The 17,015-nt window shown below is 42.5% G+C and overlaps 3 protein-coding genes across 4 annotated transcripts; 2 read left to right on the top strand and 1 right to left on the bottom strand.

Annotated features, from left to right (window-relative positions):
• Window positions 1-211: 211 nt before the first annotated feature.
• Window positions 212-4,022, top strand: LOC146663094 (uncharacterized). The gene is made up of 16 exons (XM_085415206.1): window positions 212-522; window positions 825-932; window positions 1,019-1,094; window positions 1,208-1,364; window positions 1,487-1,532; window positions 1,616-1,674; window positions 1,751-1,786; window positions 1,913-1,965; window positions 2,049-2,181; window positions 2,723-2,937; window positions 3,033-3,078; window positions 3,160-3,225; window positions 3,298-3,357; window positions 3,433-3,518; window positions 3,754-3,848; window positions 3,936-4,022. Exons 1-16 carry the CDS (start codon window positions 486-488, stop codon window positions 3,968-3,970), a joined length of 1,308 nt encoding a protein of 435 aa, XP_085271332.1. The 5' UTR covers window positions 212-485; the 3' UTR covers window positions 3,971-4,022.
• A 55-nt stretch (window positions 4,023-4,077) lies between these two features.
• LOC146663095 (histone H3.3A) lies at window positions 4,078-6,518 on the bottom strand. Of its 2 annotated transcripts, none has more exons than XM_085415713.1 (4): window positions 6,379-6,518; window positions 5,507-5,644; window positions 5,270-5,423; window positions 4,078-5,181 (listed from the first exon to the last, which is right to left on the bottom strand). In XM_085415713.1, exons 2-4 carry the CDS (start codon window positions 5,632-5,634, stop codon window positions 5,053-5,055), a joined length of 411 nt encoding a protein of 136 aa, XP_085271839.1. In that variant the 5' UTR covers window positions 5,635-5,644; window positions 6,379-6,518; the 3' UTR covers window positions 4,078-5,052. The 2 variants fall into 2 exon arrangements, with proteins under 2 accessions (XP_085271839.1, XP_085271840.1); XM_085415714.1 differs by having other exon boundaries at window positions 6,374-6,465.
• A 158-nt stretch (window positions 6,519-6,676) lies between these two features.
• Window positions 6,677-16,974, top strand: unk (unk zinc finger). The gene is made up of 15 exons (XM_085415712.1): window positions 6,677-7,028; window positions 7,545-7,754; window positions 9,216-9,392; window positions 9,489-9,619; window positions 10,847-10,982; window positions 11,095-11,212; window positions 11,311-11,395; window positions 11,488-11,783; window positions 11,922-11,987; window positions 12,087-12,270; window positions 12,357-12,458; window positions 12,569-12,754; window positions 12,834-13,015; window positions 13,151-13,411; window positions 15,730-16,974. The coding sequence occupies exons 1-15, from the start codon at window positions 6,880-6,882 to the stop codon at window positions 15,883-15,885; spliced, it is 2,439 nt and encodes an 812-aa protein (XP_085271838.1). The 5' UTR covers window positions 6,677-6,879; the 3' UTR covers window positions 15,886-16,974.
• The last annotated feature ends 41 nt before the right edge of the window (window positions 16,975-17,015 follow it).

Genomic DNA, 17,015 nt, shown 5'->3' on the forward strand with positions numbered 1-17,015 from the left:
ATAAAAATCTTAAATTAACGACTAAGATTCCGTTTGTCTGTTTTCTTTTCTTCCTTTATATTCCCGTAGCCTGTATAGCTTCTGTCACGTTTGAAAATATAAATATTAGCTACTGAAGTGAATGGTTGTAAACACGAACCTACAGTTTGTTTGGTCAACAAGGCGGGGTCTCTGAAGGCAGCACGACAGGTTTACTGTCAGTCAGTGCGCAGGTGTACGTGGTTATTATTTCAGGCGCTTGTGTTTGCAGGTTCAATATTCCTTCGCTATTTATTTAAAATAATAACTTAATGACAGCAACACATCGCCCGTCCTCGCTCACGGTCTCGGGCAGGTACAGTGGAACTGGAAGGTGTTTCTCGATATGTTAGCTTCACGGAAGTGTGTACACAGCGCGCGTCCCCAGAGCGTGCTTAAATGACAGGAGGATAGAAGCGGCGCGTCTCTTATCAAGGACAGGCTCTGATCACAGCTGGACGATCAACATGGCACCCAAAGACCCTCTCCTTGGCTCCCTCAAAGGTAAGCATCATTAATAGATGAGTGATGGTACGATGCCATTGGATCACAATTTCAGTAAGCAGCTGATCGTGACGTACTCATAATAAAACGTACAACTAGAATTGGGTTTAATTTCTGACCCTGCAGCGCGCTATTTTTACGCCAAAAAAGCTTCCGCTACGTTTTTTATCATCAACACAGTCTCTGTTTTAGTGTTGATGAGTGAAATGGCGATGATCACATGGCTTGCAAAAATGCAGTTATGTCATGCTGATGACAACAGATTCAATGTGTGTTGCGTGTTTTTTCCCCTTCCCACTCAGTGTGTGTCCTGAACCTGCAGTCAGATGGAGAGACGGTGACAGATTCCAACCCTCACCTCGCCTCCTGCTGTGAGCTGCTGGAGCTGGTCCTCAGGAAGGGACTCCAGCGTCAGTATCATTATTTTGTGTAGCTGAATTCATTTTGAAGGAGACTTCTGCAGTATTCACTCAGGGTGTGTTTCATTTCTCTCCAGAGCCCGTTCTTAGTCTGGTGCACAGAGATTACTGGCACTGCTTCGAACAGCTACCCCATCAAGATGCCTGTGGCAGGTAACTACATCCTGCTTAGTTTAGCAGATGGGGAAGGTTTTTTTGTTGTTTTTTTTAGTGACAGCTTCACTCATTAATGCCCGTCACCTCTCTGTCTGTCTTCTCCTGTGCAGTCTGTCTGCTCTGTCCTTGGCAGTTGAGCAGACCAGAGTTTGCAGGAAGCTGCTCTCAGCTCAGGGCCGAGGGCGCTACCTGCTCAGGCTGGCCCTCAGCCGCAAGGTCCTGCCGCAGTTCTTCACACACCTGCTGCACACTGCCAGACTCCTGGAGGTCTGATACATGGACAGATGCATTGTTCCCCAGTGTTGAGCACACAAAAATGGGATTTTAGAAAGTGTGTTTCTCTAACAGACTTGCATAGTTGTGATTAACATTGTTTCTCTTTCCTTCAGTGGTACAGCCCAGATTTATCAATTCTCAGGAATGAGGAATTTGTGGGTGAGGTTACAGCAGCTTGAACAAAACTGAGGAAGTTCTTGTCAACAACAAAATCTTAAGAGCTGCTGTTCTTCCTCTTCCAGAACCTTTCATGTCGCTGCTGCTGGTGCTCTCACACATGGACTTCAAACTGGACATGGAGGTCAGAGCTGCTACTGTGATTTTTTCCAATCACTTTGAACTCCAATCTAATAAGAATTTTCTTTTCTTGTATACAGAATTGCAGTTTTCTGGATGAGAGCTGGCTCCTGCCGGTAAGAGCATCACAGTAACACTGTTATTATGTTATTTGTCTTTGGATATTATATAAATCCATAGAAGGAAAAAAAAACTACAATCTTAAGGAGGTGAAAGACTGACTGCTGGCTGTTTGTTTTTAGGTGTGTGAGATATACGAAGTTGTGCCCTGCCGGGAGGTAGGGTTGGTTCTGAGGTTAGTATGTTCCAGTCTACAAATATTTCCATTACACTGAGCACGTGGGCTAGTAAAAAAACATCTATGGATCTGCTTCTTAGGTATCTCAGCGGGCGCGTCTTTGTTCTTGACCTGATTCCCGGCAGTCAGGCTGACGTCGACAAGTTCATCGGTGCTGGTGACATCCTCGATGAGATCAATGGGACCTCGCTGAGGAATTCTAAAAGTGGACATGTGAGAAATCCCTCAGATATACAGTGCCGTACTGCATTAGGGCTGTTGTGATATTGCATTTTCATGACACAATTATCCAGCAAAACGAATTCATGTTAAATATATCATGCAATATCCGTGGATATTTCGTGTTTGTGGATCATCTATATTTTGATAAATGCCTTAGATCCAGGTGGGGCAGTCTCCGTGAATTATGTTTTGCAGATGATGACATTGTGACCTATAGTGAGAGTCTGGAAAGATGGAGGTACGCACTATAAAGGAATGAAAGTTGGTGGGAGCAAAATGGAATACATACATGTGATGAGAGGGAGACAGATGGAAAAATAGTGCACAAGGGAGGTGAAGAAGACAGTGCAGGCAGGGTGGAGTGGGTAGAGATGAATGTCGGGGAGGGATTTTTGACAGGATAGCAGCAAGAGAGTATTGATAGATAAATATAGATAGATGTAGATATTTAAGCTTGAGCTGCCAGGCGGGATGCAAAGGTGCTGCATATATATACACTTCTTTACCAGACCTTTTTTACTTGCACTCCCAGGCCGGTGCAGTTCTGTCTCGGTTTAAAGGCTGCCCTTTGTCCATCCGTGTTATAAGATGGAGGGCCCACGACGGAACAGTGTATAGACCCCTTATCAAATTCCTGCGGGCCCTGAGGACAGAGAACCCCACCCTGCAGCTGGGTCCTGCTCCCTCCCAGGAGACAGCAAGCAGAGACCAGAAGCCTCCTCCATCACAGTGTCTCAAAGAGGGAAGGCAAGTGTTAACACGCCATCGCTGCGATCTGTATTCAAGCTGCCGTCATGATGTGACATTTGAGAAATACATTCTGAACAACCTCTGTTCCACAGGATTGTTTACATAGTGCAATTCTTGGGAAAGGCAAACATTGGAATGGTAAATGACAATTTGTTTTTACAGCATTTTCAAACATTCTGCACACACCTCCTGTAACTGTCATTTGTCTGCCTCTCTCAGTTTGGAGGAAAGGAGGTGCTCCAGCATGCAATCCCACAGGTGTTGCAGAAAAACCTACCTAGCAAGGTAATGAAAGCTGTTTCCCCAATTTTCTGCAAAGCACTTATATATGCATAACCCATTTAATTTTCCCTGCAGGAAGTGCTTTTAGATTTGAAGGAAACACATTTGACGTGCACAGACAGAAACAGTAAATTGGTAAGTAGATCTCTCTCACAAAGATTTGCCTGTACTTTAATTCTCCTAAAGTTTTGTCTTCATTTCTCTCATCAGGAGTTGTTTGAGCACCATTATCCCGAGATTTCATGTGTAGGGAGATATGCACAGCCAGACTACACAGCATTTGCCTTCTGTGTGGCGTAAGTATCACATTTTATATGAAAGCCCTTCACTGATATTGCAGTACATCCTGGCAAAATACCATAATCTAAGCTATTTTATTATTAAAGGCTTTTCCACACATCCCTGTTAAACTAGGCTGCTTGTAGTTTAGATCGCACTCCTCCTACGACAGGATGTCATGATGCAATATACAAGCCTAGTCATTGGCTGGGCCCCCATGTCATCTAAGCACATGATTGGCTGTGTTCACAGAGACTCCCCAGAAACCCCTCAGTCCACAGGCTTTTGCTGTGTGGTGCTACAAGCCAGCAGCATCAAGGAGTGCGAAGACATCGTCTGCAGGATTGGTGAGGCATCACGGCTCTCAGACGCAGTCATGTGCTTACAGGCGTGTCACTCAAACACTAAACACTTGTATTTTCCCCCACCTACAGCCACTGGGTTCAAGCATACGGAATGGTTTGTATGACAAACCAGCTGTGACCAACTTTGTGTTGTAAATAAAAGATGTGTATTGACCATATAGACCTCTTCACTGTCTGTATAGTAAAAAAACAAAACAAAAGGACACACCTCTTACTACTCATAAAGACCTTTAATAGAAAGACATGTGACAACATTTCATAAATAGTATTAAATGTAGCTGCCAAGATTTTATGTTGGAAAAAACATGTTAAAAAGCCATCGATATATGCAGGGGTTTGCCATGCTCTTTGTTACCAAGTATAGAGAATCAACTGAGGTAGCCAACACCCCGACACTAGGCCTTACTGAGCATGACATGCTGGCATTTTGTGGTAAATGGATTAAAAAGCCTGCCCCCCATGGAAGATGGACCCCAGCACCCACAAGTTTAAAGTCAAGTGATGTTACATCTTATGATATGACCCACAATGGATAATCTGAAGCCCCCTTCAGACAAACTCTGTCTCCATTGATGGTACTTTGAGTGAGCACAAGTTTGTGTAGTGACATGTAAGTCTCATTCTCAAAGTGAACTTTGTGATCAGATGGGCGCACAAGAGTACAACTGCTTGTGCATCTTTGTGATTTGCTCAGCTGCCGAGAAGAATGCCGCGACCCAATCTCACCACAGCAAGGTACAATGAGAATTCCTAGTGATGCGCTCCAACTGAATAGAAGTAGGATGCAGAGCAATTGGCTATAGGAGGATATAGTTGGGCTTCGCCCCTTTGTGACAATGGAGAACTTATTGTTTCAAACAGTAGCTACACTTTTGTCAATGCTGATAGTTCATACTGCATTTGTGGCAACAACCCTTTTGCTCAGAGGACAATTATATGCATGATAGCTTACTCTCAACCATTGCTTGCATTAATGAAGCTTAGACATTAGAGCAAACCTAGCCCATATCTAATGATAGACAATTGTATGTCTGCAAGGGGCTCGCACTTGCGGAATGATTGATTTGTGTCAAGTAAAAAAAAAAAAAACTGTTTAAAAAAAAAAAAGCCAAGAAAATAAAAGTCCACAAAATGGTTAAGTATGATAAATAGGATCATTTGTCATGACAATGGAGTCATTAGCCACTTAAGCCCTCTCTCCCCTTATCCTGCGTGCCAGCTGGATGTCTTTGGGCATGATGGTGACACGCTTGGCATGGATTGCGCACAGGTTTGTGTCCTCAAACAGACCCACAAGGTAGGCCTCACTGGCCTCCTGTTTAAGGAGAGAGAAAAAGAAATTTAAATAAGCTTCTCGTTACAGTGCCATTACTCTGCAGGTCAAATGTAAACGTTTCACTTACCTGAAGAGCGCCAATAGCAGCACTCTGGAAGCGCAGGTCAGTCTTGAAATCCTGAGCAATTTCCCTCACCAGGCGCTGAAAGGGAAGTTTGCGGATCAACAACTCAGTGGACTTCTGGTAGCGACGGATCTCCCTCAGAGCCACAGTTCCGGGCCTAGCAGATGAATCGAGCAGATATTCAACACTGTAGGCCAGGAAATCTTTATTTCTGTTAGGGGCAACCAGAGTGCCACACACCTGTAACGATGGGGTTTCTTCACGCCTCCCGTGGATGGCGCACTCTTCCTGGCGGCCTTGGTCGCAAGCTGCTTCCTTGGCGCTTTTCCTCCAGTAGATTTACGAGCAGTCTGCTTGGTACGGGCCATGTTGTACTAGCTTTTAGGATAAACGAAAAACAAAAGTCCAGGTCAGAAACTGCTACATCAATAAAGCAGCTCGGCAGAAACGGGTACGACACCAATTAGTCAAGCTAGCGTGTTAGCCTAGCCTACATGGCTAGCACCGTCGGTTCCCCCTCCCCCCCAAGGCGGCCAACACCAACATAAGCAGCGCTACTTTTATACGCCACCGCAGCTTATGTAACAGTTTCCACTAAAGCGAACTAGTGATTATGTCCTTTAACACGTTTCGCTTAACGCGTTTATTAACATACTGACATGAACGATTAAAAATCTTTTAACGGCCCAAGGTAGCCGCAAACAATGGCGTCAAAACAGTGGGAGCCCAAAACAGCCCAGCCAGTTTCTGGTTTTCGACTTCGCCATTTTCAGTTTCTCGTTGTACCTCAAACAACATTGCTTTAACTCAACTCTACAAATGTTAGCACAAACGGTTATATAAGCTGTTAGCCATTTCGTAAAGATATCACGCTCAAATTTCACGTAACATTTAAACAATTTTAGCATCGTTTGTGAGTTGTAACTTCACTTTATCGAGTCAATGGTGACATTAAACGACGAACCGCAAGACACTCCATTGTTCTGTTTTTAGCTAAGGCTATCGTTAGCAAGCCGACACTTAAACCCTAAAACAAAAATCACAACACATGTCACAGCAAAGACAATACAATCATTAGACGTATTATTAGCAAGAAGAAATACTCACGTTACCTTTTCGACTTTAGTTGAGCGTGAAACTAATCACGAAGACAACACCGGAACCTCCGAAAGCGTTTTCTATGATAGAGGGCAACGAGGCCGACTATTAATACTTTGTCGTGACGTCATACTTGTAAAACGCTACACACTGATTGGGTCAATGGATATAAGGTACAGCCAATGGAAGCAAGCAAATAAAAAAATAAACGTGACCTCGATTCCTTATTTTCTTCAGTTTCACATTTGTGCAAATGCCATAACTCTGTGACAATGTGACAGTTAATATCTTGAGTGTTTTATGACTTTCACTTTAGTTTTGAATCACAGCTTTAGTCACGTTATAACTGAACTTCAAATCCCATAGTTCCGTGTTATTAGTTGTCCCTTTGCTATTACTTCCTCTTGCCCTGCGCAGGCTCACATCGCCACAGAATGCGGATTTCGAAGCTAATGAGAATAGCTAGCCAGTAAGCTAAAAACAAGCTTCTTGTTGTTAGGGTTTAGAAGGGTACAATGTCTAAAACGTATCCACAGCCCCCGTCATCTTCGGTAGCGACGAGTGCCGGAGGACACTCTTCGTCCTCTTCGTCTTCGCCTGCAGGGGGGTCAACATCTCCTGCAACCGTGTTGAACGTGCAGCCCGAGAAACCTCAACATTACACGTACGTAGCTAGTTAGCGGGATTAGCTTGTGTACACAAGTGTACACAACCTCACGTGCACTTAAACACAGAAAACAACTGTTAAAATGTATTTAAGGAAACTCCATGAATAGTAAACCTGCGTAAAATGGACAAAGCAAATAATGTGCTTATTTAGCGCTGTAGGTCTCCATAAAGAGGCCTAACGTTGGACATTAACAGTAGCCATTTCTTACAGGCTGTGCGGTGGAGCATCGTTTAAGTGCTTTGTTGTGTGTGTGTCACGGCAGCATTCATTAAGTCTTTGTGTTGTGAAAGTATATATATATATATATTAAAAAAAAAAAATCTCCGTGAGGAATTTTGCTCACTGCTGCCGAGACTGTGTTGCGCTAAAACAGTAATTATTTTTATGAGATTATCTTCGTGAAAAACTCAATGATATCAATATATTCCTATTTGTGTAGGCCACTTCAAAATATGGTGACACCGTACAACAACATATTTCAGTCTCTTTGGCTGCTCACCTCTTTCCCAGATATCTGAAGGAGTTTAGAACGGAGCAGTGTCCCCTGTTCGTGCAACATAAATGTACACAGCACCGTCCTTTTTCCTGTTTCCACTGGCACTTCCTGAACCAGCGACGCCGCAGGCCAATACGCAGACGGGACGGAACCTTCAACTACAGCCCAGATGTTTACTGTACCAAATATGATGAGGGAACAGGCACCTGCCCCGACGGAGATGAGTGAGTGTAACAAAGGCTTCAGTTTAGCACAAGATACTTGCCTTGATTATACTTACAACAGAAACAAAAATAGGGATTTGTGTAAGGGGGAAGTTTTGTTTTTGAATGGCATAACTGGCCACACCATGTCTGGGAAGGTCTATATTAGTGGTATGTATAGTCTCTGTAAGGTTAATTTAAACAGAAAGACATAGTATTTAACTAAATGTCCACATTTTCAGGTTTGTTGTTGTTTTAGCAGCCCTTTCAAGTTTAATCTGGCAGGAGAATGTCAAATTCAAGTTCTTTATGAAGCGTATTGTGCAATTGTGTAGGTCTCTGAATGTCAATAGACCTTTATTATCTCCATTAAAAGCATCAAAGTGGTAATTCGGAACACAAATGGGCCAAAACTGTATGGATGTATGTCTAGTAGATGCTTTAGCACCTGTACTGTCACTCTGAGGGTCTCCCTCCAGTGAAATGTGCTGTACAATCCTCACAATGACCTATTTTAATATTAACAAAGAAAATGGAGATCTAAAGGATGCAACGTGATTCCTGTTCTGTGACATTTTTGGTTCAGGCAGCCCACCATATAATGGCATCTTAGTTGTGGTTAGTTATGGTCAAAGTAGCCCATTTATTTAATTAATTATGTCCCTCCATCTATTTTCCTACCACGGACCCCTTCTTCTGTCTCTTCATAAGTCTCTTTTTGGGACTGATGTCCCTCCTCCTGCACTTCTCCAAAGCTTGCAGCAGCAACTGTTTGTGACTGCGACTTCTTACTAGTTTTTGCTGGTACTACTGACGGTGCAGCTGCTAACATATTGCTTACTTTGGCACATTTTGTTGCATTTATTTCTTGTTTCTCTTTCTTTTTCTCTCTCAGCTTTTCAGTTCCATGCTTTACCTTTTGTTTAGCCATCTTTATCAACCACTTCTTCCACACTAAACTCTATTCTACAAGGTGCATGACTGCACAGGGAAGGTAGGGGCGAGCCAGTGATGGGGCAATCCAAATTCTAATACAAATGAACCAATGGGCTGCTGTCAGTGCTTGTAGGGTAGTGTTAGAGTGCACAGCGGCCCATCAAGCCGACCTGTATGCTGTGTGCATATGGACACAAAAAACATAAAAAATTATATTTACATGTCATGTCTGATTACCAGTACAGTCCTGGTTGCCACCTATGGATAAAGGTGCAAAGGGTATATATTTTGTGATTTGAGCTTCAAATCAGAATACAAAAGTGTCCTTTAAATGTTGTGTGCTTAAAACATCTCACAGTCCTATTTACATCAGCAGTTGCCACAAACAAAGAATTATGAAGTGTGTTTTTCTTTACCTTTTTTTTAAAAATACTATCCATACAAAACAGTTCATAATTAAAAAAAAAACATTGAAATGTATGCATGATTTGCATGCCTTTAAATAAATAATTTAACATTTTTGAATTTTATTTTTCTACATTCCAGGTGCCCATTTCTGCATCGAACAGCAGGTGACACAGAGCGCAGGTACCATCTCCGCTACTATAAAACTGGATCGTGTATCCATGAAACTGATGCAAAAGGCCACTGCAGCAAGAACGGCTCCCACTGTGCATTTGCTCACGGATCACATGACCTACGCAGCCCCGTTTATGACATCAGGTACACCAAATAAAACATGGAAGCGATCTTTGAAGTAGTTTCTATGTGTGTGGCTGTGTGTTGACAAAGTTTTTTTTCTCATTACGTGCTACACAGGGAAATGCAGGTGATGGAGTCTCAAGGAGGCTCTGGGACCACAGACGGAGGTGGAGGAGATGGGCAGTCGGGACAGGCAGCGAGTACAGCCCTCATAGAGAAGATCTTGAGTGAGGAGCCACGCTGGCAAGGTAACATCTGGAACACCACTTCAGGAGGAATTCAGGCAGAAAAACAGCTCACTGCTCAATCTTTGCTATGTACTATCGGCTTTGTGTTCCTACCTAAGTACTAAGAGAAAGATCATATGTGTGTAGTCATTAGGATATGGATTGCGTTGGTGTGTGGGGATGTAGCTAGTAGCTGTAGATCGTTTCTTAGTAGTACACAAAAACTCTCTTAATAGAACACAAAGCAAAGATGAAAACCAGGACATGGAGTCTTAAAGCGATCACCACAGTGATTCTAGAAACATGAAGACGTAGAAACAGAGGCTGTAGCCTGACTGCTCATCAGTTTACTTGTTGAAGCTTAGGGTCTGGCTGGTGGGCTGGGGTCAGCACTCACTCTGCTTTAACGTCACTGTGGGTTCTTAGCTAGCTTAGCGTTAGCATGCTGTCTGTGCAGATGGTTGCAAAGAGCTGAAGTTGTGTTAGCAGCATAATGCAAATATCCATGCTGTAGACTGCCACTATTTTCCTCCAACACATGAACTGAAATCAGCTGATTGTAGCATCAGTGCAAGTGGAACCGATAAGCAAGATTGATAAGCAGACAGACTAACAGTTACAAATAACTGGACTACTAGGAGCTGGATCTCTACATTTCTTTTCTAATAAGAACATGAAAAATTGTTAGTCTTCCTACACTGACAAACACAGTAATACAGGATTACCTTAGCTTGCGTACATTTATTAACATATGTTTGCTATAGCGTTTTTGCAACAATTCAACTTGGTTGGAGTTATGCATGTTTGCATGAACCTATTCTAATGTGTTAGTCTGAGTTACAGCACAAACTGATTTCTAATCCTCTGCAGAGATTTCAGTTTCCAAAACTCTGTTGTATCCTTTTAGAAATCTGATATGATGCCGTTTGTTAAACAGTGCTTACAGGTGTGAAGTAAATTAGGTTGTGTTTTTACAAAACCTCTTAAATGTTATTTAAAAACATGTTTTTTGCTTTAATTAAATGTATATATCAGTTTTTCAAAGGTTGTGATAACGTACAAGTTTGAACAAGTCTTGAATCTTTTCAGGTCCAATCACCATCCATATTGGGCTGTATTTTGAGATTGTCTGTTTATATAGATTTCCAGTTGCTGTAAGGTCAAATATTTTTACCTAATTTCCCTTGATCTGCCCTTACAGTCTGCCTGCCTCACTGTGTCTTTCCTCTCTCCTCTGTGTCTCCTCAGATAATGACTACGTGCTGTCCCATTACAAGACGGAGCTCTGTAAGAAACCACCTCGCCTGTGTCGTCAAGGTTATGCCTGTCCGTATTATCACAACAGCAAAGACAGGAGACGCAGCCCACACAAGCACAAATACAGGTGCTGTGTTTCATTGTGCTAAAGAAAGAAGGCATTTAAAACATGAGGCTATTGTTGTTGCTCAATTGGGGCTCAGTTGTTAAAGCAAATTGTTTGTTTCTTACCACCGCAGAGCGTTGCCATGTCCTGCGGTGAAGCAAAGTGAAGAGTGGGGAGATCCCAGTAAATGTGAGGGAGCTGAGTCATGTCAGTACTGCCACACGAGAACAGAACAACAGTTCCACCCAGAGGTTTGTCTCCTTTAGAGGAAATTTTATAGAACTTGACTGGAAATCACCCAAGATGTGAAGCAGTGTCTTTTTTTTTTTTTTTCTTTTTTTGGTTACAGATCTATAAATCCACCAAGTGCAATGACATGCAGCAGTGTGGCAGCTGTCCCAGAGGGCCCTTCTGTGCCTTTGCTCATGTTGAAAGTAAATCCCCACAAAACACCTGTGATCATGTCTCAGAAACCCAAGGCGCCTGATGAGTCAACTTGTAATTTTTGTTTTTCTTCCTCCTCCAGAGCCCTTTGTTCCAGAGGAACCATCATTCCCCAACCCCAGCTCCCCTCCACCCCCTAGGCCTCCAGACCCTATTCCTGTCCAGGAGGTTTCTGCCAGTCCCGGTTGTCACAGCATGGGGTCTTGCTCTATGTCGGACCCCTTCTCTCCTTCTGCAGGCTCATGTGTAGCAGAGCGGGGCTTTCTTGGTAGCGTTTTGTCTCTGTGTGAGGACATGAGTGGATCTGCAGAACCTCAGTCTCCGTGGGCGGGAGAGGGAGGGTACGGCAGGGCACCTGGCTTTGAGAGGGAAGATCAGGTAAGAAGGACGCGCATAAGAAAAAGGGAACGTGGTCGTATGAGTTCCTATTAAGATATACTGAAGAAATATAATCTCTAGAATGACTACATTACTGCAAAATATTTGTCCTGCTTATTTAAGGTCACTATTTTTCAGGCCAAACAAAGGGGTTTTGCTCTAGAGCAGCGGCACAGAGAACTAGCATCAACTCAGAACAAACAGGTTTTCTTGTTTTCTAATACGATCAAACATTTTGAAATGTATTTCTTGCTTATTTATTTGTTAAAGTAACAAAACCTTTTCTTTTTCTTTCTTCACAAGGACCTTCAGGTGTTTTTGCCAGTTGGCAGCCCTTTGAGTCTGTCCTCCAGTATCCCCTCTAGTCTGGCAGCCACACCACCTAGCCCTGCTCCGCTTGGACCCCCAGGATCCAGCATATCCTCTGGAATGAATGCTAATGCCTTGCCCTTTTACCCGACTAGTGAAACGGTGGAATCAGTTGTTGGTAAGTAAAAGTGAAAAAAAAGAAAATCCACATATCTCGCAGTTGTGACAGTAGATATGTAAGTTGTGGTGTTTTATGTGTTACAGAATCAGCCCTGGATGATCTCGACCTGAATGACTTTGGTGTGTCGGCGTTGGAGAGAAGCTTGGAGAGCAGCTCTGCTCTGCCCAGTGTGGGAGTCATGCTCGGTATTTGAAAGCATGAACACACACAGAATTATCGACATGCGAATATCTGTCTGACATCAAACATTATGTACATGTATGTAAAAATCATTTCTTTTTCTCTTGGCCTACAGGAGGTAGCCAGCTTCAGAGTTCTGCCCCAGTGAACATCCCAGGCTCTTTTAGCAGCTCCGCTGCTTTTAGCTCACCTTCACCATCTCCCCCAGTCAGGCCGCATGCTTCACCATTCTTCTCTACTCATCTGTCCCAACCTGGCCAATCAGAGAGCAGCTTCCTGGGACCATCTCATAGCTCTTTAGGTCTGTAGATTTTTGTTTAAATGATCAAATAGTCTCATACAGAACATGATTTTGCTTATATTTAATTGTTTCTTTGTAGGTCTGAATGGTATGAGTACTAATATCTGGGAGCACTTCCCATCAGGCCAGGGGTCTCCTGGTACACCTCCTACCCTACTGCCCTCTGCTCCTTGTGCAGAGACCTCCAGGCTCAAACAGGAGCTGGAGGAAGCTCACAGGACACTGAAGCAGTGGGGTCACAGCTGGAGACACACAGCTCAGGTAGGTAGGTAGTGGGGCATGCAAATGCGAGCGTGTCCCTGAAGCAGCAGTTTGTGTGCCGTGACCTGCAGAAATAGAAGAAACAAATCCCAATCTGGACCGCACGTCATTTGTTCCGCCTGCTTTCTCTCGCAGTCGTTTGCAGCACTGAAAGCGGATGCAGAGGAGTCACGTGCCCATGCAACGCGGTTAGCCATGGAAGCAGAAAGAGCCAGGCAGGCTGAGGAGGAGGCGCAGAGACAAGCTACTCTCCTGCAGGAGGCGCTGGAGAGCTTAAGGAGCGGAGATAATCCTCATCTGTCACTGCACCAACTCCAGCTACTACACCGGCTGCCGTTGGAGTCGGTCCTCAGTTTACAGGCTCAGCTTTGTACCTGCTTACATACTGTGGAACAGGTAATACCCACAACCTCCACGACCTGTTAGCCTCACACTGCTTGTTTCGAAGTCGAATAGCATCCACTCTAGTGTTCTAGCTAACCAACACTTTTTGGCCACATAGAACATTAAGGAGTTTAGATGTTTAGTTAATTAAGTAAGTAGGCAGTAGCTTACTCAGAAATTCTCAGAAATTATCTTACCAGTCAAAAAAAGTAGTATCAATGTTTTGATACTGATACTGGCTTAAAAGAAAAAAATAAAATGTCCCAGTTATGTGATATTTCATATCTGATAGCACATGTAAGAAGGCTAACACACAAAGCTGGCCAGCCTATCTCAAAGATGGTAGATGAAGGGTCATTGTTTAGTATCTGAAATGGTACGAAGCACAGTGAGGGTTACAGTCACACCACATTCCTCCAGTTTGTCTTCTTAGCAACAGAAGTGCAGTAGTTTAATTAGTGATCTCATGTTTTTTATTAACCTAATTTTCTATCAAAACTTCCATCACACACTTAGACTTTAATTAGAAATCTTGGCTACACGAGGAAAGCAGCGTTAATATAATTCTGAAATTGTGTTGAAATTGTTTTTTTTAGCATGAAACATGAAAACGGGACAGTGCCACCCACAACCAGAAAACGAGCAACCGGGTTTTAGAAAAAAAAGTCACACAAACAAGAGGGAAATGTTCATTTTTTTTGAAGGTAGCATCAAAACTGAAAACGTTCTGGAACTCAAACATTCTTCACCATATGTTATATTGTCCCACTCTTTGCAGCTATAACAGCTCCAGTCTCCAGTATAATTAATCCCAAAGGTCAAAGGTTGAGGTCAGGACTAGTCTAGTTCTTCCACACCAAACTCTCTCATCCATGTCTTTGGGGGCTTTGTTTTATGAACTGGAGCAGTCATGTTGGAACAGGAAGGGGCCATCCCCAAACTGTTCCCACAAAGTTAGGACCATGAAAGTCTTGGTATACTAAGCTTTAAGAGTTCCTTTCACTGAGTCCAACTCCTGAAACATTACCCATAATCCCCCCTCCACCAAACTTTACACTTGGCACAGTGCAGTCAGACAAGTACTGTTCTCCTTGGATACTCACCCATTAGATTACCAGATAGAGAAGCACGATTAATCACTCCAGAGAGCACGCCCTCACTGCTCTAGAGTCCAGTGGTGGATGCTGAGGTGCTTTACACCAATGTGCACTATGCACCTCAGCTGACCCCACTCTGTGATTTTATGTGGACTGCTACTTTGTGGCTGAGCCGCTTCTGAATTGATTCATTCACAAATGTTTATAGAAGCCGTCTGCATGCCCAGGTGCTTGATTTTATACACCTGTGGCCATGAAAGGGATTTTAACACCTGAATTCAGTTATTTGAATGAGTGAGTGAATACTTTCAGCAATAGGGTGTGGCTGTGGTGACGTAAATAACCTAAGATCTGAATTGACTCATTCCTAGTTATGGCCAATTCAATAAGTTGAGACAGATTCTTCAAGATTAGGCAGCCCATCAAAGTAATTATGTTGATCTCACTTATAAGGGGGGGAGAAATAAAGCCCTCTGGAAAGTCAGAGCACTCTAAAACAGATTGGAGCATGCCCTGATGTTCCCATCACAGGCCGGTGTCCTGTATGGCAATGGAGAAACCAAATCCCACAACTTCAAAATTAGACAAAAAAAATGTTTTTGGTCTATTATACTAACTTTCAGCTCTGTGTTTTTAGGCTCTGTGAGAGTAAACTGTATGATCATAGTTGAAAGTAAGGCTCAACCTCGATTTGCTTCCCTTTAAGCCCACTTTTTTCTGATTGGCTGCTCCTCAGAAACAATTCTGGACATGACCATATTAGAGAGATCTTGTCTCTGTGTGACATCCTACAGAGCCAAGAGCAAAAAATAAGTGTCTGATACAGAGATTTAGGTTTTAAACATGAGCTTTTGTTTATAGAACTTGTTTTATATGTGCTGGCTTCATTATTTGAACCTTTACCTGTATTTAACCTGAGTTTCCACTATTGTAGCCATCCATATATGGCAGAAAATAAAGGAAAGAACGATAGATTGTCTTTAACTTTATTCATACTGATACAAATTACTATAGATAAAAGGCATTTTACTACAACAAGACTTGTAAAACGACATATCTGTAAGGTACTGCAGTGGCTGACACGTGTGACAGTAACTTACATGTATGTATGACTAATACTGACAAACACCCAGTAACCTGATGATTCACTAACACTGTATATGAACATAACCATGTATTAATGTCTTTGTCCAGTTTAAGAGATGTTAACATGTCCCTCTTGTGTTTATTAAGGTGGTGTACAGGAAACAGAGACAGTGCTGCGTGACGTGTGGAGAGCAGGGCTCGGTGTCGCTGCCCTGTGGCCATGGACTACAGTGTGAGGGCTGCTCCACCTCTACAGATTGCCCACTGTGCCCTGAACAGAGCCTGGAACAGCAGCTCTCTTGACCTCACAATTCAGTGGGACCACCACAGATTCCAGACCAGTCAGTCCTGATTCCACAGACACCAGCCTCGAATTGTGTCAACAGTTCAGAATTACCCAGAGGTCATTTTGTTATTTGGTAACAAATCAAGCACTGACCTAGTTGTGTACTTCTAAGATGAGATTTACTCACAAATTGCCAGCTTGGTGAGCTGTAGTCACTAAGTAAAAGCTCTTAATGTGGAACTTTGAATGATGTTTCCAGTGGAACAATTTCTTTTCTTTCTTTTTTTTTAAACTAGATGATGCTTTTGACCAGCAACACTGTTCTTTCCACCTGCCCCTGAGTTGTGAAAATCACTTTAAGACCTGCTGTCATTTCTTGTGTAACCCTAGCTATGAAACATTTACACAAATAGTTCTCAATTATGTTTTTTTTTTTTTTACTCTAAACAGAGTGTTTTCCATCCATGTGCAACAGATCAGCAGTTTATTTGACTTTATTTTTTTATTTATTGTTTAATATTTTTGAGCCATCCTAACAAAAATCAAGAGGTCTGAATGAAAACACTTAAAGGGCATGGTTAGTTTCATCTAGCAATGAGTCTATATTGTTACAGTCAAAAAGAAGATATCCCAGTCTACTGATATCACATTTATAGATTTTACTGCATTTTTTTCTCCCTGTCTTTAGCTAAAATTATTTGCTGGTCATTGTTAACAGAAATATAAAAACAATAGTAGGAATATTTGTTTGAATTTACAACAGATGGCCTCTGTTTAAAGCACTCAGGTCTAATATTCTTCTACATAAACTGGAAGAATAAGCATGTTAACACAATCGAGGCAAACATAGTCAACTTGTGTACTCTTTGAAAAGACATATTTTTAATTTTTACTTTTTCATGTTAACTCAGACATAAGTATTTTTATTAAAACCGGCCCCATTGCTGTGTTTAAATCAACGCGCAACAGGTTTATCTGCCAATATTTTAGCATTTGTAGTAATCTTTGACATTTCAGCGTCAAATGTAGTCTTATATAATATAATATACACACACACACACACACACACACACACACACACACACACACACACACACACACACACAGTTAAGTGATGTCATACTTATCTCTTGCACTGATTAGACAA

The sequence above is a fragment of the Rhamphochromis longiceps genome, linkage group LG8 (assembly GCF_057381845.1).
Source record: "Rhamphochromis longiceps isolate RC_006_pf linkage group LG8, R_longiceps_female_GT1.1, whole genome shotgun sequence".
In the NCBI taxonomy this organism is placed as follows: domain Eukaryota; kingdom Metazoa; phylum Chordata; class Actinopteri; order Cichliformes; family Cichlidae; genus Rhamphochromis; species Rhamphochromis longiceps.